Source organism: Stylophora pistillata, chromosome 6 (genome assembly GCF_964205215.1).
Source record: "Stylophora pistillata chromosome 6, jaStyPist1.2, whole genome shotgun sequence".
Lineage (NCBI taxonomy): Eukaryota > Metazoa > Cnidaria > Anthozoa > Scleractinia > Pocilloporidae > Stylophora > Stylophora pistillata.
Window position 1 is genome coordinate 1,810,211 of NC_142524.1, and position 25,040 is coordinate 1,835,250.

General features: G+C 37.7%; 2 protein-coding genes and 2 long non-coding RNA genes across 6 annotated transcripts; 2 read left to right on the forward strand and 2 right to left on the reverse strand.

The window, feature by feature from the left end:
• The first annotated feature begins 1,509 nt into the window (after nucleotides 1–1,509).
• On the forward strand, nucleotides 1,510–6,170 carry LOC148727699 (uncharacterized). Its single transcript, XR_016002404.1, has 2 exons — nucleotides 1,510–3,497; nucleotides 4,076–6,170. It is a non-coding gene; the product is annotated as an uncharacterized LOC148727699 (long non-coding RNA).
• LOC148727700 (uncharacterized) lies at nucleotides 4,553–6,570 on the reverse strand. Its single transcript, XR_016002403.1, has 2 exons — nucleotides 6,120–6,570; nucleotides 4,553–5,370 (listed from the first exon to the last, which is right to left on the reverse strand). It is a non-coding gene; the product is annotated as an uncharacterized LOC148727700 (long non-coding RNA).
• A 2,649-nt stretch (nucleotides 6,571–9,219) lies between these two features.
• On the forward strand, nucleotides 9,220–19,647 carry LOC111330376 (annexin A6). 2 transcript variants are annotated; one of them, XM_088762944.1, is made up of 7 exons: nucleotides 9,222–9,866; nucleotides 12,047–12,187; nucleotides 16,386–16,562; nucleotides 16,976–17,174; nucleotides 17,751–18,065; nucleotides 18,603–18,697; nucleotides 19,065–19,647. In XM_088762944.1, exons 1-7 carry the CDS (start codon nucleotides 9,819–9,821, stop codon nucleotides 19,218–19,220), a joined length of 1,131 nt encoding a protein of 376 aa, XP_088619070.1. In that variant the 5' UTR covers nucleotides 9,222–9,818; the 3' UTR covers nucleotides 19,221–19,647. The 2 variants fall into 2 exon arrangements, with proteins under 2 accessions (XP_022790949.2, XP_088619070.1); XM_022935214.2 differs by lacking the exon at nucleotides 12,047–12,187 and having other exon boundaries at nucleotides 9,220–9,866.
• Nucleotides 19,648–19,894: 247 nt separating this feature from the next.
• LOC111330377 (uncharacterized) lies at nucleotides 19,895–24,916 on the reverse strand. 2 transcript variants are annotated; one of them, XM_022935217.2, is made up of 8 exons: nucleotides 24,351–24,916; nucleotides 23,543–23,731; nucleotides 22,840–22,965; nucleotides 22,262–22,328; nucleotides 21,912–21,964; nucleotides 21,497–21,569; nucleotides 21,041–21,090; nucleotides 19,895–20,677 (listed from the first exon to the last, which is right to left on the reverse strand). In XM_022935217.2, exons 1-8 carry the CDS (start codon nucleotides 24,499–24,501, stop codon nucleotides 20,574–20,576), a joined length of 813 nt encoding a protein of 270 aa, XP_022790952.2. In that variant the 5' UTR covers nucleotides 24,502–24,916; the 3' UTR covers nucleotides 19,895–20,573. The 2 variants fall into 2 exon arrangements, with proteins under 2 accessions (XP_022790952.2, XP_088619071.1); XM_088762945.1 differs by having other exon boundaries at nucleotides 21,900–21,964.
• Nucleotides 24,917–25,040: the final 124 nt, after the last annotated feature.

Sequence of the window (25,040 nt, forward strand, 5' to 3'; positions counted from 1 at the left end):
CAAACCCATCCGACGATCTCATATATAGCTTTTAGAGATAATTATCATCGTTAAGACCAGCTGTTCAGTGCAATGAAAGACGCTCTGTTTAATAATTTCAGCATGCATTGTAAGGTAGCTCAAGGCGGCTGCTACATCCATTTAGTTAGACACCTTCATCAGACACTAGTCTGAAACTCCCCAAAATTTCTTTAAAGTTGATCTTCTCAAAAGGAAGTAAATAGCTTCATAATTACTGAATGGGATGGCTACTACCACAGCATTAAATACATTATATTTCAAAATACTAATGTCAAGGCGTCAAATCATTCCTTAATTTTGGCGCGAAATTTTAGAGAAAATTTACTTTATCTAACATCATGATGCTAGAATGCAGAGATGGTGTACAGGTTTCAAACGTTGTCTAGGTGGAAGAATTCACAGATAACTCAGAGCAGGTTAAGTCAAGCGCACCTGATTGTACGTGAATATACCTTTTAAGCGCCTATCGACACAAGTATAAAGAATGCAATAGGATGTGTTCTTAGGGAACTTTAATTGTTTGAAAGTGGCATATTTTTTCCAGCTTGGCTTATTAAATAAGACATTTTTAGTTCATACCGAATAATTCATTGAAAGTCTCTTGTGTAAGAGCTTAATGCTTTCTATAAAAAACTTAAAAAGTTAGCCAACTTTCTTCTCAGATTAGAGCTTTCCTAAATCTACTAGAGATAAATACAAACATTTGAACATAGTTATTCTCGTTGACTTTTCAAAAGCCCAAAATGTAGTCCCTCCGACTTATCGTGAATTAAAACACATTTCGGAAACAAACTCAATGAATAACTCCAACAGTGAATGTATGAATGATATTTTATCCAACAAAATGTCGAAGACAAATTTTACACAATAAATAGTGTTTTGTTGTTCGTTCGCTAGAGTTTCACTCCGTTCAGAAATGGTTATAGGGCGGTAAATCATGAGCTGGCTTCAACATGTGTGATGTTCATATTCGTACTTTAAACGAACCTCTTGGGCTTCTTGTGTCCATGACGAGCTTTGCTCAAGAAAAAAATTCTCAGCAGGCATCGTAAACTGATGCCGAGGTTTGGGGAAGAAGGCGTTGGGTGGATGTCATCACATTAATTACACCACAATGTAATTATACAGATTAGCGCCCACGAATCCACGAGAGATACGCGATTGCGTGCGAGTTAACGCGGGGTCATCTGTTGGCGATGAAAATCAAAATCATGAAATGAAATGAAGTTTGTTGTGCGTGTAATGGTCATAAAATACTGCGTTTTCTCTGTTTCTGCCTGTTTCCTTATAACGACATTTTTAATCACGTAGTCTTTCAAAGATCCTTCCTTTTCACAGAAGAGGCAATACCGGCGAGGCGCCGTATTCGAAAAGCCTTTCTTTCGATTATTTAGGTATGATTCTTTCGCTTGGTTTGCCATAAAACAGTAACAAAAGATATCGCAATTTTCATGTGCCGTACGACCTTAATATCAACCGTATCGAATTTCCAGTATTGCGTCACTTGGTGGAGCGATCAGTGTTCACGCTTTGCGATCGTAGTACACGATGTTATTGTTTTGGTAGAAAACCTGTGGCGGTCGCACGACTTGGCCTCGTATCCTGGTTAAATTCTTACCAATATTATAATATTAAACCTCGACGAGATTTTTCATGTCGAAATGTCGAAAAGCATCATGTTTTCGATTTCGAAACCATTCGAAATGAAGTCATAGAGGCAGTCGGATTTTCGACGTGCGGCTTTCCACCGGCTAACTTAACCACGCAGAGTCTTTGCAGGATTACAAGTGCCACACTTGACCCTTGCAAGCATTGGTATCTACTTTTGAAAGAGGTATGTGACGTTCCTTTGCGTAAATATTTCATATGCGATGTATTTAAGATATTTCCCGACGAAATCCAAAGTGTGGCGACACGGGAACTTCAGCCGGCCAACTCATCGTTCGGAGTAGTGGGGTTAGCCAGGATTCCCGACGTCGTTCACGTTGTGTTCACGTTCTGTCTAATAGCTAGTCTATCTTCTTCGTAATAAACAATCCCCGACGAACTTATTAAATCTGCGGGATTTATGACTATCGTAAATCTGGTGAACTCCGCCACGCTAGACTTTGAGCCCGAAGGCGCGAAAAATTTATCTTTTGGCGCCAAACTCAGTCACGACTCCGAAGAGCTCGCTTCCTAACTTACCGAAAGATCAGCTAGAGTAAATTCCCTTGGAGTGGAACTGAAGAAGCTTCGAACACAGATTTCTCATCTCGAATCAGCATGGAGTCAATTTTACAGACCCTTTTTTCCACCTCAATGTTCGTACCTTGTCGTGGTGAGGTGGCTTGAGTGCCTCAATGACCAATTGCAATACAATGCCTTTAAAGAATTAAGCTTCAGTTGGTGGGCTGTATTTTTTGCAAGGTAGAGGCCAGACTAACACGGACTTTGTCATTGTAGTTATTGTTATGATTATTATAATTATCGTTATTATTAATGATTTTGTTATTGTTATCATTATCTTTATGATTGTTATTGAATCATTTTCAAAATGAAATAGGCTGCTCAATGAGGATGGCATGCTGAGGCAAGTAGATTTTCATTTATTTACCCCCCCTCCCCCCAAGTAGAAATTCAAGTGTTTCTGATAGTTTTTCTCTTCAATAGATTGTTAGAATGCAGAAGATTTTCTAAGACACATTGTACAGAGGGCTTGTCTTAAGTAGTTGTTTTCTGATTCAAAACCACCTGCCTAGTTCTGTTTCTCTTGGGTAGTTAGTCCATGGACTGTTGTTATCTGATGGCAGAACTAACAGGTGGATCTGTTTCTCTTGGGTAGTCAGTCCATTATGGGCTGTTGTTATCTGATGGCAGAACCACCAATCTGTTCTGTTTCTCTTGGGTAGTCAGTCTATGGACTGTTGTTATCTGATGGCAGAACTAGTCCCTATTTTTTTCAGCTCTATACAGTCAGTGTTTTATGGACAGTTATTTTTATCTGATGGCAGTTTTAGCTTGCTCTTTTTGTTTTGAAAAATGTTTTGCTTTTGCTGTTTGTCACGTATCATCTGTTATTAGTCGGAGGCACTTTGGTCAATCAATGCTATCATTGTCTTCATTATTATTATAATTGTTAATTCAGCTGCTACTCTTCTCTCTTTGCCACAGGGCCCACTACAGACAGCACTAGCTTAATGAAGTCCCAAAACCTTTCACAATGAGCCAACTCAAGAATTGCAGTCCTGAACAGTTTTTGGGGTTTTCCTGCCTTTTCTTGAGATTATTTTGTCTCAGTTTCAATTACTTGGATACTCATTCAGCTAGACTAACAATAACACCATTTTGTTCATAGATAAACATTGAAATAATCATAATAGTAATATAAATGATAATAATAATGATTTGTTATTGTTATCATTATCATTATCTTTATGATTGTGATCATCATTTTCAAATTGAAATAGGCTGCTCAATGAGGATGGCATGCTGAGGCAAGTAGATTTTCATTTAATTCCTCCCCCCTCCCCCCAAATAGAAATTCAAGTGTTTCTGATAGTTTGTCTTTTCAATAGATTGTTAGAATGCAGAAGATTTTCTAAGACACATTGTACAGAGGTCTTAAATAGTTGTTTTCTGATTCAAAACCACCTGCCTAGTTCTGTTTCTATTGGGTAGTTAGTCCATGGACTGTTGTTATCTGATGGCAGAACTAACAGGTGGATCTGTTTCTCTTGGGTAGTCAGTCCATTATGGGCTGTTGTTATCTGATGGCAGAACCACCGATTTGTTCTGTTTCTCTTGGGTGGTCAGTCTATGGACTGTTGTTATCTGATGGCAGAACCAGTCCCTATTATTTTTTCAGCTCTATGCTGTCAGTCTTTTATGGACAGTTATTTTTATCTGATGGCAATTTTAGCTTGCTCTTTTTCTTTTGAAAAGTGTGTTGCTTATGCTGTTTGTCATGTATCATCTGTTATTAGTCATAGGGTGACTTTGGTCAATCAATGCTATCGTTGTCCTTAGTATTATCATTATTAATTCAGCTGCTACTCTTCTCTCTTTGACACAGGGCCCACTACAAACAGCACTAGCTTAATGAAGTCCCAAAACCTTTCACAATGAGCCAACTCAAGAATTGCAGTCCTGAACAGTTTTTGGGGTTTTTCTGTCTTTTCTTAATTTGTTTTTGCCCCAGTTTCAATCACTTGGATACTCATTCAGCTAGACTAACAATAACACTATTTTGTTCATAGATAAACATTGAAATAATCATGATAGTAAAATGAATGATAAAAATAATGATTAGATTAATGGAAGTAATCATAGGAATTATAACCATCAGGATAATGAACATTATGTCTCTAACTATTGTAAATATTTTTATCATTATTATTATTATTATTATCATTATTGTTATCATTGTTATTATTATTTCCATCATGAATTATTAGAGATGCTTGGAAAAAAATGATCTATAGTTCCCTCCAACTCATTATTCTTTCAGTTAAGTGAATTAAGACTCTGTGAACAGTTACTGCTTTATTCTGTCATTCCTGATGACCATAGAAATGGTGAAAGTCCACAGATATTATCCCTCTAAGAGTTTCTCCAGGTGTTTTTTTTTTCCTCTGAATTTGGTTACAACAGAATGAAGGGCATCAGAGTATAGTGCGCCCAGCTAGACATGAATTGCATTAATATTACAGGGTCATTTTGCTGTATTCAGGGTTTAATCTTAGCCTTCTACAGACAAGTTTGTTCCTCTAAATGCAAAACATATTTTATCGTTTTTTAAAACAAACTTACAAAAACTGCCAAGAAACAGCTACTAAATTTATGGAAACTTGACGAACAAGTCAACTAGACTGTGTACTACACATCATTGAAATCAAAGTATCACTTTAGGAACATAAAATCGCAAGGTCAGTTTCCCATTTTTAGTGCCTGAGAAAAGATCAGGCCACCAGATTACTTCAAATTCGCTGGTTGCTCGTCCATCTCAGTTTCCAACAACCATTTTAGTTTACTGGGTGAGAATCGTGCTTGATTTCTTGCCCCATGCTCTTTAATTGGCCGCCTGTAAAGCTTGTTGAGAGTTTAACAGCTACTACTTGCAGCAACCTCCATATTCCCCCGATAGCTTTTCTTAACTCTAATGGTATAGAACTTTGATGACTCAGACCAGAAATAACATCATTCACTCTACCATCCCTGTAATAAAAAACTTTGGATTTTTCTCTCCATACAGGGGGCCGCAAATGTATTTTTACCCTCGCACGTTTATAAAAGCATTCGGCATGCCTGCTAACAAAGCTTGGATGTATGTTTCAGGAACTTAGTATCTTTCAACTCGACACCATTTGCCTGAAACCAAAATAATAATTACGAAAGTTAAGAGATTATTTACTTCTGGAGTGAAATGTACTAAATGATTTGCCCTTTCAAACATAAACCTGAGTTATCAGGTTTTGTCAATCACAAAATTACACGCCGGGTTATTAGTATTCCTTGGGGACCTTCCTATATTATCATAAATATCTACGACAAGCAGGTCATTTAGCTAGGTAATCTATGTTAAAAACCGCGCTGTACAGCACTTAGAATTATTTTCCTCACTCATTTTTGTCACACTGCAACTTCGCGTACTACGCAATTATTACTACGCAGTCATATCTGGTGTCCAATTGGGAGAGCTTATTATTTTTGTTTTAGAGGTGAATTGCGATTTCTTGTATGTCCCCTTTTTCGTCGAAGAAAAGCTCGAACAAATACTGAAAGTAATGAGTAAGTCACTATGAACAACTAGTGCAAAGTGACAGCACTATCGAGCCAAACTGAGAACTGTTCTTGAATGATTTTTAACATGAACCACCAATTCTTACTATTTTTAATTTCTGCGTTTTAATAGACTTTGACATGTTCTTGAGAAGATATTAAATCGGTTAGCGCTGTTGTTCCCTTCTAAATTATTTTGGTGGAAGCGCCTCAGAAGACACTGGTTTAACTAAAACCATGTTGGGCGACGTTATATTTTGACTGTACAACCCACAATTAAATTTAATTTTAACAGCTATTCGAGTGTGTGAAGAACGGAAAAGAGCAAAATTACATACCATCGGCCTTTCGATGCACGGACGAATTAAAACTTTTTACAATTCCACTTATCCATTGCTTGTAACTGATAGACCTTGTCCTTATTCTTGCGGGAGGCCGTACGATCTGTTGTCCATTGTAGAACTTGGCAAACTTAGCGCACTTCTTCGAGCGCAACAATGTGATCTTTCGATTCTCTATCTCACTAGCGCAGTTGCTGTGTTGAACGTGGACGAGTAATACATCGCAGCGTGTCTTGTAGATAGCTAGAGATGCCATGCATGTTTAGGATAAGCGCTGCATATGGACGAACGTTAAAGCCGCCACTGAAAAAGCACAATCGACCGTTTTTCATTGTAAGGATCAGGTCTTTCACACAGCTGTCAGAATTAAAGAGAGGAAGAACGTCGATCTCGCTCACCTAAGTAGCGAAGTATACCACGAGCGGCGACGATGATCAAACACCTGGAAGATCACCGTGGTGTCCCTCTACTGTATGGTATCATAATCAAGAGCGAGCCCTTTCGACTTGTCACTAAGTTTTACGGTTTATAAAACAAAGGCCCCGCTCTACACAAAGCCTTAAAGAATGAAACACTAGAAAAGCTTACTTAGCTTGGAATTATAAAAATTTCCTTTCTTAAAAATCGAGGATTTTCATGGTTTCCGTAACTTCGTAGTTTTCCAAATTTCCTCTTTTACATGTTATGACGTTTTGCATTTTCTTCAACGTATAATTTAGTTCAGCGTCGATCATTTATCATCCTTAGAAGAAAATATTCTGATCTTTACGTTCAACTATAAAATTGCTTTGGCTTACATTGTGCGCTTAAAAGGAGCGTTAAATTAAACATGAGTTGATTCCACGCGAGGGTTTTACCTGGAAAAATGCCAGCACACGAGAGACACCGACATTACCGCGTGTCCCTTTCTGGAAAACATTCGTGTTATGACAAGAAAGGTCAGCTTAAGGGTTTTGGGTTACCCAAACTATGCAATTTTGACGCCGAAAAGTGCCAAAAAGTAATTACAGAAACTTCATCCGCAACACCTTGAACGTGCTGTGGGCGCGAACTGAGATCTTCTCTTACAGTTAATAATTGCCAGGCGGAACTCAAATCCGGCTTAGCCTAATTTGCATAAATTTTTTTGGTGGGCAAAGCTCGTCATGATGGTGGTAAAAGCTGCCAAGGAACAAAGAAAATTATGAAATTATAATCAGGAGTCGGGAAAATATGAATGCATTCTCTTGCAGGGGTATAAATCATTCTAGGATTTTAGTAATTCTCAAGCTCCGATGCAATTTAACAGAACTTCAGCGAACGAAACACTCATTTTGCTACTCGTTTCCGACATTAATTCAATTAGATGTATAAATATGCTGGTTGTTTTTCGTCAGTTCCTCTCTCTCCCTATGCTTATTGAAAATAAAACGAGCAGCTCTTACAAAATTCTTGTATTTTTTTGTCTCTCACAAGAATATACTTATCGGCGTTTCATCTGTGACTACTTTAGATAAAACTATCACAGAATGCAGTGCATGGTTGTCATCCTTTGATGTAAAACAGAAAAGGCGAATGGAATACTAGATTAAAATACACAAGTGTAATGTGGCTGGGATGAAAGAATGATTATTTGGTGTGTTAAAGTCGCAAAGTCTAGGGAAGGTACAAATTTACTTTTTGATGACATGGCGTTTCACTGTCGTTTTTCCTCCCTCCAAATGACCCGAGACGGATTGACCGTTGGTAAAAGAGTGGCTTGGGAACAAGCTGAGCTAAATCCCTGCGTGCTCTACTAAAAATTCAGTGTAGATTGTGGTTCGGGTGAATTCATCTTAAACAGAAAATATGGGTTGTACAGTTTCCACACGTGAAAACCCTTATCGTCATGTGCAGGTAAGTTTCCAAAATTTCATTGCGTTTTACATATAATACAAACCGACAGCTGTACAATCTTAACACAAGTTATATTCAAATACCCTGAACATACGATTGTTAGTTAACAAATATTTTTTAACTTAACCTCAGTAAACATCAGGAGCGGGTATCTCTTTTAATGACCCAAGATACAGCGAGCGTTGCATCATCATAAAGAAAATATAGCAGTGAGTAAAAAATAAAGTAAAGTTGAGTGAGATGCCTTAGAGTGGCTCTTGCATAACCTACAAAATCTTAAATATCCTAGTAGTCCGTTAGGGATTTATTAGACCTACAAGCACTCCTAACGTACTTCTACAATTAACACGATTCATACTGATCATGAAAAAAATCCTCTGTCATCAGCAAAGTGTTACAAAACATATGTTCGTACTCACCAAAACAAGTGGTATCTCTAGCGGAAACGCTGAGCTTTATATATAGTCCATCATATTTTTATTCAGAAGGTGCATTTTTGTTGCCCGAACTGTTTTTTTTTTTTAATTTTTTTTCCACTTAAAACTTTTCCAGATAGTGACCTATGCTAAAGAGAAGATATCCTCTCTTGCCTCAACTAAGCTTGACAGTCCCTGAAATATTTTCCTTGGTTACAATCATGATTAGAACCGAGTTTGATCTCGTTCCTTTTCTCAAAAACTAGTGCTGTTATTATTACAAATTTGATGATCAATATATAATCGGGGAAGGAAGAGTAATTCACAACCGAATAATGTAATCTAACACCTTCTAAGACCGGTTTGAGGAAAAGTTTATCACTGTTTTAAAGCGAAAAATATTGATTCATTTTTGTAAACAATACAGTCGCAAGAGATAAATAATTAATTTTTGCATGTTATATTGAGTACTAGATCAGTTGAAACTCATCTGAAAGCCTGAATTTTTTTTTCTGATTTTCGGACGGGACCTCTAGTTTAGAATTCGTTCCGCCATCATCATCAGCAACAACATTTACATTATCGCAACCATAGCATCAAGTGGGTAATTTTGATAGGCCTTGGTGGTGATTCAAGTTTATACATGTATCGAATGTGGACAGAGTAAAAATCTACCAGCACTTATCTTTAATCTTTTAATTTGCATGGCGTTGTGGAATCGATGTATTTTTTCCTAGCTCTTTTCAAAGCCAGAGCATCGCTCCATCGGAGGTAAGCGATGAGGAGAATGAATACTTCTTCATTGACGCAAGTTAGGAGCGGAAGAACTGCAGGAACTTTCAAATCAAACAGGGGTTTACCCAGGCGTTTAATTTTAGAACATTCAGTAATTTCAGTGAACTCGACCATAAAGGAAAAATCACGAACCATGAACTGCCGCTCCTAGCCATTTATCTAAACAATAATTAATCCTTTAAAACATTTTTCCTCCATCAACGAAGTTATTTTAATTAAACTGTACTAAGACTTCACTTAGAATTAGTCACTCACTTTCCCAAACGTCCGGAAATCTGAATCGATAAAATTCGAGAAATGTAGGAAAGATAGGTGCCTTGACGAACTTTTGGAGTTTCTATTAAGATATGCATTTTGATAAATTGAAGATAAAATTGGAGTGAGTGAAAAAAAAAAAACAGGAAACAGTCTTACAAACCGAACCCCGCCTCCTGACAAATAGTTGAATAGAAGAACGAGTTACTAACTCTCAGTGACGCAAGCGAACTACTTTGCATGAATCATTTACATTCTTTGCAAACGAGAAGTTCCGTCATCGTGAATACGAGGAACAGTGCCTTTCAGAAGCTGCGTTGTTCGGATCAAGATCTTCTCCTGCTTTTGAGTCGGCATGGGCTGTACAGTATCCACATCCACTGACTGCAATTACCGCCATCATGTAAGTATCACCTGTTTAATACAGTATCAGTAATCACACGCTCTGCTTAGTTAAGCGTATAGCCCCATAAGATATGCAAAAGCTAGATTCTTTAAGGTGTATTAACGTTGCAGTACTTCCAAACTTTAATAGTCATGCACAGGTGTCTTCGGAAAAAAACCAAGTCGGCAAATTTCAACTTACCTTCTTTTCATAGCTGTAGCTTGCTGGATCAAAGCGAACCATAACAGGTTCAAATTTTGTTGTGTCTAATTGTTTTTAATTAAAAGGTGATTTGTTAGCGTTCCGGTCAGTTCATTCTCTGCCTGTCAAAAACTGCCGCCTGCTCATAGTTGCAGATTAATCGAGCTAAAGAGTTTTCACTAAGGGAATACCCATGAGGCCTTTTTTTAGGCTGGCAGTTTCTTTTTCGACGATCCTATTTGTTAAGGAAAATTTCAATGCTAGCTTATCGGCGGTTCAACATAGTTTTGTTGCACTCTTCGACAATGTTAGTAAAAAAGATACGATAGAGTAAAATTATTCCATCGACAAAACTCGTCAAAACGATTCCGAAACAATCATAGTTTCTTTGATACCTTTATGTAATTTACTTTAATTTACTTTATTTAAAGAGGGAAGCGCAATAACCTGTTACAGGTTTCTAACCTGCGGCCCTCAACCCACCCATCCCACCCCAGGGGAGAACATCCATCACACTGTAATCTCGTGCGTGCATGGGAAATTAACGTCACCTACCCCTAGCCCTGCAGGAGACGGGACCTCCATTTATTCGTCCCTATCCAAGAAGACTAGAATATCTAACCATTTCTTGATGTTATAGAAAGGCAGCATATTCTTCTCAATTATTTTAAGACCTTGAGTGTTGGTCCGGCCGGACAATACAAACGCCTTTTACTCCAAATAATTCCTCGATAACGCTTCTACGAGTTAGTTTACTCACAGATTACTAAGTTCCAAACAGCTATAACCAGTTTGATGAAGCGAATTGATGTGATCAGGTGAAAATGATAGACGGAAGAGTGCATTTGAACAAGTAACCAAATCAAAGAAATTGTATGAATAACTGATACGTCAGTGTACCTCGATATTGTCAATTCTGGTCACGTTTTGCACTCGAAAGAAAATAAAACAAAAGCTATAAAAAAAGTTGTTTAGCTCGCGTTCACTCAGCATTTCTCTGTCTGCTTGCCATGTTGTACCATAATGATAAAACCAACTCAGATAATAGTGATTTACTGTCAGGAACTAGAGTTCACTGCACTATATCGCGGACTTAAACTGCTGAACCTAATTTGTTTTTAAGGGATTTTTTAATAATACATTCCAAAATGTGAAAAAAAAAATACAAACAAACAAAAAGAAGAGAGAAAAAAACCGTGAAACCACCCTTGCTTTCTCTTTACCACTGACTCACTCTTCTCTCAACGAAAGTACAACGGAATCAGTACAACATTGAAAAGTAAAACTGAGAGGCGGGACATATGCCCGGATTGAAAATGATTGTGCAGTTTACTTGGTTATCTAAGAGATTTTCTGCGCGATTTGTAACCGTTTGTGTCAGCATTTTTTTCTGACACTAGCAAAAAAAGCAGCCATATAAAGTTATTATATGAACTTACTGAAAAGGTTTTCGGTCTCAGAGGAAGAAAATTTTAAACGACAAGTGTTCTTGTTCCCAAGACAGTTTTATTTTTAGAACAGTTAGTAATAGAATGAAATTGATTGGAACGGAAAAACTAGCAGGCAGAACGTGCTGCACCTATTTTTCACCAGGTGACTATTGTCTGTCTTAATGCGCGACAGCAATTACAGGTACGCCATTTGTTTGAATGCGAAGAGATGGTTTTCACTCCTTAACCTGTGACGTCAATCTTAGTGTTTGCTCCTTTAACAACGCAACTATACTGCGAATTGATTCACAATGAATCAAAAAATAATAAATTGGTGCGCAACTGAAAACACTTACTGCGCTAGGTAACCTCGAATGAAGTAGTTTCATTTTCGTTTTGTTTAGTAAGGATCTTTTGTAGTAAAAAAAACAAAAGGAAATAATTTGCGAGAACTCCGTTAAATGTTCGTTGCTTACAAATAAACATTAATTACAAAATTACACTTGTTGTGTGACGCACGTAAAGTCTATACTTAGTCTTGTACCTAACATATTCTCAACGCTCAAGGTCACGAGACGAGAGGTCAGTCAGACAGAACGATCTCTCGTTAGTCACACTGCAGTCGCTAAGTGCTCGCCAAATAGGAAGTCTCGGAGGTGGAAGAAAATGGGTTGCGCCGCGTCTAAAGGCGACAAATCTGAATCACACGTAAGTCACCTTTTTATATCATTCTCATCGCCATAAGCTCTGAACCAAATATTACCGCTTGTTCACTGAGCAGCAAGTTAGAAGTGTTTTGGAGTTGTGCCTAGACGTGTGGAACTTACCAGTAACAGATCAAGCTCGTTCATTACACAGCAACTATGGACGACTTCAAACCTTCATTATCGTGTTCAGCTGTTGATCAGAACTGTTCACATTATTTCCCACACTGGCTTAAGCTTTTCCTCAACCATCGTCAAATTTTAGAGCTGAAAATTAAACAGCATTATTGTACTTTAGCTGTACTTTCGCGATCGTTCCATATCGATTCTTCACTGTATTGTTGTCATAGCTGAAAACACAAAAGCGAGATACGACGGTATGGTTAAGACGAACTCTGCCAATCTGTAAGTTCCCGTAAAACTGAGTAAGAAAACGAACACTTTTGCAAAAAGGAAATCACGCTTAATCGACAATTTGAAATTATTCTCTAACTGAGGAAGCGAAACTGGCGCCTGTCAGCAGTAAGCAGTTGTCTATGAATATCACTGAAAAGTTTTTCCGGTTTCTCTGAAGTCCGACTTGAATCAAAAGGCTTCACTTAGAAGTTCTCGTGCTTAAGTTGAAATTACCAAGAAAAATAGCCCATTTACTTCTTACGTGAAGTTATCTTCAAATCGATTGCGAGTTCTTCAGTTTTCCTTTAGATTCAAGATATGCTAAATAAGCGGCCACAAGGAATTATTCGAGTAAGTGACTGTGAATATAGATTGAGTTTACGCCTGTTTCAGTTGTAAAGGGGGAAATTGTTCATATAACCTTTTTTTTTTCCCGGAATAGATCCTTCTAGGCTGGTCATGTTTTTGCACTAATACCAAATGACTGGACTTAACTAATTAAACCGACACTGATGGAATCTTTTAGCAGACTACGATGTACACAGAGACAATAAAATCAATTAAGATTTACACAATTTGACAAATTTACTGAGTTTATTTGAATTTTTGCCTCTCTTGCTTTGATCATCGCAAATATGTATACAAATGCATATTGCTGGCCTCGATCGGTTCAGTACTTTAGGACTGATAAATTTCTTTGCACAGAAAACATGAATGACGAACTAAATCCCTTCGTATAATGCAGCAGCAATTTCTTTTCCTGTGGGAATCTCATCTAAAAAAAGGTAACGCAAACAACAGTACATGATTATTACCCGCTTTTCTAGGAAGTAAACACTTCCTTAAAGTGCTACTGAAACGAAATTTTCGTATCTGAAATATTTGCTCTCACCTGTAGTTTTGAATATGCTGGTCATCATGAGATAATTTTCTTTGGCCAAAAAGAAGCGAAAGATATCTTTTTTAAACGTTCAAATAAAAAATTTTACACAAAACCATGTCCGGGCCCTGGTACCGAGCCAAATGGATTGATGACGTCACTGGTTGTGTTCACTCCGATAGCGTGGTTTATTTCACTCTCTGTTTGTTTGTATTCGTGGGCGAAGGAGATGGCAGATATTGAAATTTTGTCAAGTGAATCTTCTTCTGAACGAAGCGAAGTTGTCTCCAGTAGCGAAGAGGAAGATGGTGGCGTAAAATGGGGTTGACAGGCCTACACGACTCCCAAGCGTGTGTTTAGAGTAGCCTATTCAAAGTTTAGCCCTCACGAGTATGTCTTTGAGCGACCACCCTCTTTATTTATTTATTTTTATTTATTACAATTTAATGACACATATAACTTACTTACTTACTTACTTACTTACATTAATAGATAATAATACAAAAGAGTAAAAAGAAAGGTGCCATAAGGATGGTCCGCAAAAGAGATAAATCCCCATGCACGGCAGACCACCTTTAACAAAAAAAACAAATCCAAACTAAAATCAATCAAATCTTGCAGTCAAATAATCCCTTACACCCCTTTTAAAACAAGAAACACTTGGAGCCTGACGGACCGATAGTGGCAGCCCATTCCACATGTGGACAATCCTATTAAAATAGCAAAACCTAAAAGTATCAGTCCTCGCGTAGTTCTTTTTTAATTTAAGTTCGTCCTTACCCCTCAACGAGTATCTTTCCGAATGTGAATAAAATTGGATATAAGAGGATATATCTATATTAATATACCCATTAAGAACTCTATAAAAAAATAGTACGTCAAAAAAGAAGCGTCTGTCCTCTAGAGATAACAGGTTCAGTTTTTCTTTACGAGTGTTGTAATCATCAACAGTTTTTAGAATAAACTTGGTGGCTCTTCGCTGAATCCTTTCCAATTTATTAATGTTTCTAGCCGTGAAGGGTGACCAGACAATAGTACAGTATTCCAATTGGGACCTTACCAAAGCACAGTACAACCTTCTTAACATGTTAACATCTTTCAGACCCTTGCATGTCCTTTTAATAAGGCCAAGAATCTTGTTAGCCTTGCTTGATATCTTATCAACATGAGCATTCCAGGACAACTTGTTACTAGTAACTAATCCAAGATCACAGAATTCAGATGTTTCTTCCAGAGAGCTCTCATTCAGCTTAAGGTCAGAACGAAAAGGCATACTTTTTTTCGTGATACGCATCAATTTGCATTTCTTTACATTAAAATCCATTAGATTTCGCTGACTCCAGATGTGTAGATTATTCAGGTCAGATTGAAAATCATGTTGGTCTGATGTACATTTTATCAGTCTTGATGTTTTACAATCATCTGCGTACAGTGCGATTGTGTTTCCAGGCATAACCACATCCGGCAAATCACTAATGAAAATTACAAAAAATAATGGCCCTAGTAGGGAGCCCTGTGGTACACCAGATGGGATAACAGACCAGGTAGAACTCTGTCCTTCAATATCTTTCAGTATCTTTCAGTATCCTTCAGTATCTTTTGTAAGATACGAGCGGCGGATTTTTGTATAGTTCGCTCAGTAGTGGTTGTGTTTCTATTAAATGCCAGGTTTTCATGAGAATTTGCTTTATGTGTGGCACTGAGTACGCACATCAGGGATTGCGTCTTTTTCGAATCGTTCGCCTTTGTAAATGTACAGCTATTTTTTTGACTGTCTCGATCGTTAAGTTGTCTTGATTGCTTTCAGCTTGCGCCACGCACGCTGATTCGATCATACTACAGTTCTTAGTGTTCAGTGTTCCAGCCGTTTTGGCTCGCTTTCTTTTCTTTATTTCGGTATTAAAACGACCGATTCCAGGTTCATAAAAGCACATGATCGCCTTTACTGTTTCTTGCTCCACGTTGTTAAGGATTTGCTTTATCTCATTTCTGAAATCCTCGTCTGCTCTTAATTTGGCCCTCGCCCTATATTGTAGGGATTCTGGGCATGTTCTGCTGGGCATTTGGTACTGAGGGATTTGTTCGTTATCCTCAGACTTGCCGAATAGATCATCTTCAGTAGCGGTGTCGTATGAGGCTTCCATGTTTTCTTCATTCTCTAAATGGCATTGCTTTGGCCCGGGGCGTTTAGTAGCCCATCTGCCGTTATAATGTCTTTCGACATTTCTGTAGATGATCAGACAAGATCGCGGTTTCGATACTAATCTTGTGGATCTCGTCAGTTGCCGATTAACTAAATAGACTCGTAGAGATTCGTTCTCGGTATCAGTCGGGAATTTTGCTCCCTATCTAGGCGAACCTCTCGCAGATAGCCAAGATGCCGATGTGGCCGCCGAGGAATAAGACGAGGATGGCATTTTGCCCGAAATCCTCTTTTTCGGCCTCCCAACATGCAAGCCACACTCCATGCGTTTACCCTTCTTTCACAGAAGTACACAACCAGTGACGTCACAGGGCTGTTTTGGCCGCGCCAAGATGGCCGCCAATTTTGATCTCAGCCGGTCAACTTCGAATGGTTAAAAATGTACTTTCCGCTGTGCGTTGGCCCAAAAAAAGTACACAGCGTTTGCAAATAACGTTCAAACTCTATTATATTGCAAAAATCTCGGATATGAAAATTACGTTTCAGTAGCACTTTAATTCCTCTGTAGCTCGTGCAGCACAACTTCAAAGATATCAATTAAGTATCAAAAAGGATGTCACTTTATCAGCTACCGAGTCATAAAGCCAAAAATACTAGGCGATCGTGGACTACTACCGCATCAACTAAAAACTGCCTTAAAATAGTTACGTAAAGCTTCGCATAAGAAGTGGTTTGAACGCCAGCTTGGATTAAGTGGTACTTTTCTGTTCTCTCGCCTAACAGGAGAGGAGAGAGGCCATCAGCACGGAACCACCCAATTGGGACAAAGAAGCTGATGTACTGCGTGACGCTTTCCAAGGACTGGGCACGGATGAAATGTCCATCGTCAGAGTCTTGGCCAGATTTACCAACAGGCAGAGAAGGAAATTGCTGGGGGTGTACAAGGAACGATTTAATGAGGTAAAGAAGTCCAGGATTTGATATTAAGATGTAAAACGATTCTGGAGTACAGGAGAAAATGTGTGACGAGGGAAGGGGGGAGTGTCGGTGAGGGTATTGGTGTTGGATAGGTTGATATCACCAGAGTTATTTTTAGTTACATCGGTTTGCTCAGCCGTCTGTCTTGGCGCATCATTACGCTGATTTGCAGTTGCAACATATTCAGGAAATTATTTGGTAAAAGTGAAAAAAATAAAGACATTTAATCAAACAATAGTTTGTAGGCTGCTTCCCCTTCATTAGTTGTTAAAACGCGTTTGAACCACTCGCTGATCGCCGAGGTTGTTTGAGTACTTTGGTGGAGTCTGTGCCCAGCCAAGCGACTTACCTATAAGTCTATTTAAAATGGAAGTTTTCGTTTTCACGGTCAACAGGATTTAGCAACTGTGCTTGAAACAGAGCTGAATGGGGCGGCTATGACAGTGGTAAAAGCGTTATTGCACACACCGGAGATGTATGATGTCACTTCATTAAAGGAAGCGTTTGAAAGCGAAGATTACGATACAGTCGTGTCCATTATAATATCAAGTAGAAATGACAGTTTGATGGACATGAAGGAAACGTATTTTACCGGTGAGTAACTCGAACTGCAGTTTTTTAGAATTAAACCCAAAGGTTGTTGACTATCTTCGGTTTAGATCATTTTATAACTGATTCGGCCTCATGTACATCGAGTCTGACCTGAAAAAATGGTGTCTCACGTCACTTTTGTAAAAAGAATAAATATCTTGTCTGACGAACCCTGACAACTAATTAAAGTTTTGGTCCTGATTATCACTCTTATTATCATTATTATAATCATAAGCATCATCATCGTTATCGTCACCGTTATCGTCATTCTTGTTGTTATTATCATCTGATTATCACAGTTAGCATTTCAACGATGATTACAATGACAATTGCTATCATTGGTTTCGTTGTCTTCATTTAAAAAACAACAGATGTAACCGTATCCTGATTGAACACGGCCGACTGAAAAGACCCGGTGTTTATTCTGCGGGACTCGGTTTTAATAAAATAGCTATAGCACGTGACGCATTTTCCCCCTGCCTTCACTTTCAAGTCAAACAATAGTAATTATCTTCAGCAAGCAGAAAACACTTATACAAATGTTTAATATCGCCAAATCAACCTAACTTCCTTGCACAGAGTTTAACAAGACGTTGGAAGATGATTTGTCCAAGATACCAGACGAAGATGTCAGACATATTGTGACGTCTTTACTCAATGTCGATCGATCTTCTGCTAACAAAAGAGCTGATAGAGAAGCGGCAAGAAAAAGAGCTACCTTTTTGTTCAATGATGGCGATATTTTGTCTCTGTTGTGCGAGCAAGTTGGCAGAAATCAACTGAGAGAGACACTGGCTGCTTTTCTGGAGTTTTATAGAATCAATATTGGACAGTTTATTGAAGAGAACTGTTCAAATTTGTCGAAACAAGCGCGGGACACCTTAAAAGATTGTGGTAAGTACAGCACTGACAATTTAAAAAAAGGTGAATCGCGTTCGACTCCCCGGATACTTCTGAGCCCTCTCACGAGCGCATCAGAAAAGAGCTCAAAAACCCAAAATTTCCGAAATTTGCTGAAAAAAAAAATCTGATCGTCATATCTGTTTTTTATGCCATGTTTGAGAGCCTTGTTTGTAAGATTGTCCGCTTGCTATGTAGTAAGAATCATGCTGACGTCTGAATAGCATACGGCAAAAAATCATTTGAAATGGCAAAAACAGAACTAAAAAAACTGTGGAAAGTCAATGCAGATAGTAGGTTGTTTAAAACGCCTTTCTCTAGATTGCTGTTCGTCAGTCCTCCCGGTTCGGGGAAGAGTGCTGGCTCATTTGCCGAACAGCGGTTAATGACAACTTTTACTTGCAACTCAAGAACCAGTTAACATCGTGCGGCATTTGTTCTTACCTGTTGTCCCCACCCCTTGAGATTACACTGACAAATGCTTTTGTTATTAATTGATTAAAATATCAAGGAATTTCATTGTTTTTGCAGTTTTGTTAGTTGAAAACCCTCCAAGATATTTCGCAAAAGAAATGGCCAAAGCTGACGAGCTCAAGATGTTAAGAATGATGGTTTCTAGGTCTGAGGTATGCGTCTGAATTTGTTTCCAATGGGAGAACATTTTGAGCTCTAAAGTACTTCGTTAGATAATAAATAACAGATAATGGTCTATTAAAGCTCAGAAGCTTTCAGTGTTGATAACATTTTGATATATCAATCAATTTTTTAATAACGGAAAAAGTAGCCAACGAAGTGAATATTTTTTTGTTTGTTTGTATATCTGTTCCCTCCTTGATTTGTTTTTCAATTGTTGTAAACCTCAATCAGTGTTTTCATTACACGATTTATCCCTTTTCCATTCCCCTCTCACAGAGTATTCAACGAAAGGACGCTCCCCCCTCACCCCCGTGTGAGCGTGCTCGTGTAAAAAATTGGTGTTTCTTTTCTTAATAGATTGACCTTTATTACATCAAGAAAGAGTTCCTTAGTATCTACTCGAGACAGCTCTATGACACCATTGACAAGCAATGCCGCTTTGATTACGCCAGACTGTTAATAGTGATCCTGGAGTTGCGTGGACAATATACCCAGTCAGCTAAGAAGAGATGATTCATGGGAACGCATCAAATGTTATCCCCTAGTTCCCTGAGATTTCGCTTCGTGTAACCTCGCTCGGAGAATGAAACGAAAGATCTGCATGGTATTTTAACGCCCTTAAGGACAGAAACCGTTTCCATCCATGGATAAAACCGTTTGTACCACAAAGAGACTCGTCTTTTTAAAAGGACCTTTCGGAAGATGATATAGGACTGAGAGAAGTTTGGCGGAAGCAATTCATTGTAGCCTACAATTAAAACTCTCTGCAGAAGCATTGTTACTCGGAGTTTTACCCCGCTGAAAATCTCACAATTTAAAAAAAAAGAACAAGTGAAAACAAAAGGAACACTGTTAAATAGGAAATTTTACGCAGACAAATTTTATCAATGCTATGAGAAAGGAAAGAAAAACGAATATAAAAATAAAAATGCACTTTTTAGAGAGCACTTTGTGTTGATTCTCCATATAACAAATTCGAAGAGGCTTTTTAATTCGGTGAACGGTCCAAATGAAAGAAAGTGGATGAAAAATAGCTTAAACTAAGTTGACCTTCCAATACGTATCAGTTGGCGAGCAAATTCCACGGCATGGCCTCCGCTCACGCCTGCGTGCCAAATACTGAGAGTTTTTCTGGCTACAGATCTAGATTTTAAAAGCTACTAACGAGGAAAAAGATTGCTTGTCAATTACCCTGTTTTGTAACACGCTTCAATTATTTAATTCAACAATTTCACAAATGCTATGTACAAAGCTTTGCAGAATACATCCAACAGGCTGTGTTTTAAAAATGTTACAAATAGCTAGATAAATGTTAAATGTATAAATAAATAAATAAATAAATAAATAGAAAGTTAGTACATTTTCATCAACACAAGATGTTTAAAATTGTCTAAACTTGTTTTTACACGCCACTCCTACGTTATAACAGGTTTTGCTAAATGGCACCAGCGGTTTAAACTTCTCGGACACTATCACCACTATCTTTTCACGTTCTGAGCAATAAGACGTTTAGCGCACGTTGTATTAAACCAGTCTTCTTTAAATGAACCATAGACCATGCATATTTCTCGCAAAAGTTTGTAAGGTTTGTTGTAAGCTTATAGAGAGAGCTAAAGTCTTCGGTTTCACACCGCCAGATGTTCCCCAAATATTATTCTCACAACTGCTTCATCAAACACGAACATGGCAAAGATTTTTATATTTTAAAATGCACGATAAGTCGTTTTCTACTAGGCATAAAGTGATCGCAAACGACCCATGCAATCATCACGATTTGGATGCCGTTGTCTACGAACGATTCCAAGTGATCATAAATAAATATTCTCCAACGAATTTTCGCGAAGCTTAGTTATTGCCATGGTTTCCCTATGGACAGAAATTAACCTCAAGGGTGTGTGCGAGCAAGGAGGCCATGGCTATCTGCAAATACATTGCACGATGACTTGTAGGCGCGTTTCCCTTGGATTGGACTGCAATAGAAAATATAGAAACTCTTTCAGCCATCAGTTAAAGTAAACTGAATTTGATTTTAAAGTTACCCAGATTTTTTTCCTGTCTTCTAGATTAGGATCTGTATGGACTGTTAAAATAAATATGTTCAGTATATTTGATACAAAACTATGCAAGTTAGCCACTCTGTCATTTTCTTCTGGACAAAGAGATTCAAAAGCCCCAGACTGGATTGCAATTCCTAGGAAAATAATTATTATTGTGAACCTAACAGTTACTGTCTTAGTGAAGATGTTTCTGCTCATGTCATTTTACAGGACAGTCTGAGAACACTCTTGGTTTACATCATTAAAAACTAAATTTTCCACCAAGTACACACATACCAGCACTGCAAGTTATTGCCACACAGTTCCATCTGCGAGCACGGCAAACACTAAAGATTGACAAAACAGCAATTGCTAATTAGTAAATTCTAGTGTGAAAGAGGCTTTTCCTGTCAGTTTTGCTTTCATAGAAATTACTTCAAAACATATACTGTAAAGGGAAAACTGGCCAAACTAATAAACAAGACTGTAAGGGTTGAATGCCATTACTGTTAAAATCATTCAACACACAACACCCCAAATTTGCTGTCCTATAAAGTGTAACAGGGACATTCTAGAAACAAGTTTTAGTTTTTTTCTTTTCCACAAGTAAATGTAATTCTTTCAGTAACTAAAAATTAAACAAGTTGGGAGGAAAAGACAGGATGAGTAGAATTTGTAACTTATTGAAGAAATACACAACTCGCTTAAAAATTACAATCAATAATTTAATTTGCAGTTGACTGTGCAGCTCACCACTCTTTGCAACCTCTGTTTAGATGTAGAAGTTCTCCTTCCTCATACAAGTTTCCTCTGTAATTGCATTTACCTTGATAGACAAAATTCTGTGATCAGCACCCTTGTTTTTGTTTTTATCACTTTGATACCCACTAACTATTTCGCTAATTATCAATCAATGATCACAAGATACTGGCGGCAGCATCACTTCAAAAAGGGTGTCAATCAGAAATTTGTTTAAGTAGCATTATAGCTTCTTTAGTTGGTGATCATTTTCTTTACTCTCAGAACCTGTATGACTTAAGGGTGATATTGTAAGGAGAAATTAGATGCTAGTCAATTGTTGGTGTCACAATTTACAAGGTTACCTTGATTTTAAAAATTGCATGTTAATTAGAATGCAGAAGGCAATTATGCAAACCTTTTTGCTCACCTTGTACACAGTTCACATCAGATGAGCAAATTATTGAGCCATTCTGACAAGAACTGTAAAAAAATTAAGATATGTGATCATGATATAATTGGTAACTATTAAATAGTTATTTCATCCACTAGTTATTTACAGACTTAGTCCGCAGGTATCAATTTTAACAGTTTGGTTCTGAAGTCGATATACTTGAGCAAATGCAATATTCTGTTGCCTAATTCCTCTCTTGAGAGAAGTTGGCTTTTATTAACATCACGAATTGAAGGCTCTCGACAGCTTGTCAAGAAAAGGAAGTGGAATTTTGACACAGGTCTTAAAATAATTTGGTAAGGATAAAATTACCACTTTTCTCTTACCAGTTCTGACAGGATTGAGAAGGAATTGATTCCCCATGCTTGAAATATTGTAAGTTCCTCTTACAGCCTAGAATTTAAATATTGAAAAAATATTAATTCATACTGTCTTGCTTCTCAGCAAGAGATGTTTCAGTATATCAGATGATTATTAATTCAAGGTTGCAGAAGTCTGATGTTTTTTCTATCATTTTAGTAATTTACTGATTGAGCCAACTTTGACCATTTAGTAAACAACAGAAGAAAAAAAAAAACATTGGAAAATCATTGCGGGCTCCATAGAATAGGCAGGGGTTAAAGATTAAACCTTAAAACCAAAAAGGGTTGAAACACAGGTTTTTTGGACTGATTTCAGGAAACAAATATTAAAAAGCTCTATTTTCAAGATGATTTGAGGAACAATCCAAAGATATGACCTTGTGGGGCCATGCAGTCTTCAGCAATCCATTTCCCAGATCAGAGCCCCTCCCTTAAATCTGTGGGTGAGTCAATTCCTTACTTTATTGGACTCCAGAGAGGTCAAATTTGGATGGTAAGTCAAGAGAAAATAGTTTATAAATGGTCCAGAGTAATTTTCTTACCTGAATGACAAGTATTTCTACTTGAAGTACACTCTATTCTCCCACCTTTGCAGGTACAACATTTGTCTCCTTGCATGAATGTTTCACCAGAGGTGTAACGCTTTTGGGTAAGAACATCTACACACCCTGGAGAGAGTGAAGAAACTATAAAGTACATGATAAGATACTTGTGTCTGTGACTACAATCTGATCAAGTGCTTATCAAGGTTGAATGAGATAATGTTCTTCTCCGAGGTTGAAGTCAATATCCTGCCTATGCTCCATAGCTGGCTTTGCTCACAGAAAAAAATTTGCAAATTAGGCCAGACGAGTCACTAATGGTTTATCATTAATAACTGCAAAAGCAGCACGCAATTAGTATTCATCTGTGTTATGAAGGAATTCCGCTTATTACTTTTTCCACCTTGCACTGCCCAAAACATACGCAAAGAGGGACTTAAAACCTTTTAATTTGATATTTCTTAACACAATATGAACATTTTGCTAGCACAAAAGCAGTTAAGCATTGGCATCACTCTATAGAAGCATTCAGTTTCTCTGACACCTCACCCATTTGCTGACCCACTCTATGGATACACACACCTTAAAAGTGTCCTCAAAGGGTACTAGGTGTTTGAACTTTGTGGGACCTTCACCTCAGATGTATATGGCCATAATAAAACTACCTGTTCCCTTGATGAAAACCTTGTCAAGACACACTTACTCTTATTGCTACTGTCAGCTTTAATATCTGCCAACAAACACTCTCCATCACAACTACTCCCAGGCAGAGCTGGACAACAAATGTGCCTTCCATAATTTATACAATCATCATCCCTTTTACAGGGTATTTTACAAGGGGACCACCTATTACGTGAATTCATATCTCTGCTATCAAGCTGACAGAATTGATCTGGAAATAAAAAGATAGGCAATTTATTTAAAAAGAATTCCACTTCCAAAGTTCACATAAGTGCTTTGAATGTTAGACTAAAAGCTAAAACAAGCCTAAGAAAAGACTAAAGAGTTTTTCATACCGTGAAAAAAAAAAAAAATCAATGCAAAGGTTTTAATCAATCTGTCTTAAGGCTAACAACCTTTTAAGGTATTTTTGCGATCCTTTAAGACGAATTAATAGAGGGGAACAATATTGTAAGCTCCTGGACTAAGTTCGGTAATTCTTTGGCGCCCTCAAATACTGTGAAACCAATAGAGGACACAAAGTTTTCTTTTCAATTTCCTTTGTGCACTTTCTCTGCGTTGAGCCTCGAATAGTTTTCACTCGCCAAGGAAAGATCAGTCGTTTAACAAATTAAACATACAAGACAGCTTGCGGCATTTTCAACTATGTGTTAATTGCTTGAAGAGCGCAAAACAATAGGCACGGAACAAATAAGTTAAACGCGATATGTGCCGAATGCAGCGAATATATTTCGCGAAATGGTGTTCAAAAATGACACCCTGACATTGTGATCCCATGAAAATGCTTTAAAATTCCTTAGAGGGAGCTTATCATGAAAAAATCTCCTTACCTTCTTGCGAAGTTTCTGTGCTTGTGTTTCGCGGGTGAATGGCATTTTGACTACGCGAATTTACAGCGAGGGTCGAGATCAAAGCGAATGAAACTACATAAACCGCACGTGTTAAAATCCAGTTAGCCATTTCACGACTATCACAAATCATCTCATGATGAGAAGACAAACAAAAAAAAAACCCGATTTAACAAGTGGGTTATTTACATATCTCTTGCCGAGAGACCGAATACTAATCTCTTGAAGACAAAACACTGACCGTGACAAAATGCGAGGGGTTGGATGTCAACAAAACAAAGAAACAATACTGCAATGAATGAATAGGAAATCAAAAACGCATTTCAAATTACAATTTTCAAATCGCAGTCTCAAATGTTGACGCGAAGAACCATTGAGAGTGTTACAAAGATCAGACTTCTATGGATATCCTCTCCAGAATATTCCAAAACATAAAAAGATCAGTGACCCTTATAGAGTTGCATTTACTAACAATAAAAGGACATTTCAAATTCGAAACTACATGGCAAGCTAAATAAAGATTTGGAATGGTTTTACTACAAAAGTCCTATCTTATTGACAATAGATTAACTATCCCTACTGGACCTTTGCTGATATTTAGAAAAGTGCTCTCTAATTTATAGGCTTTAATTGATGAATTTTCACCAGCGACCCACTATTTGTGTATGTGAT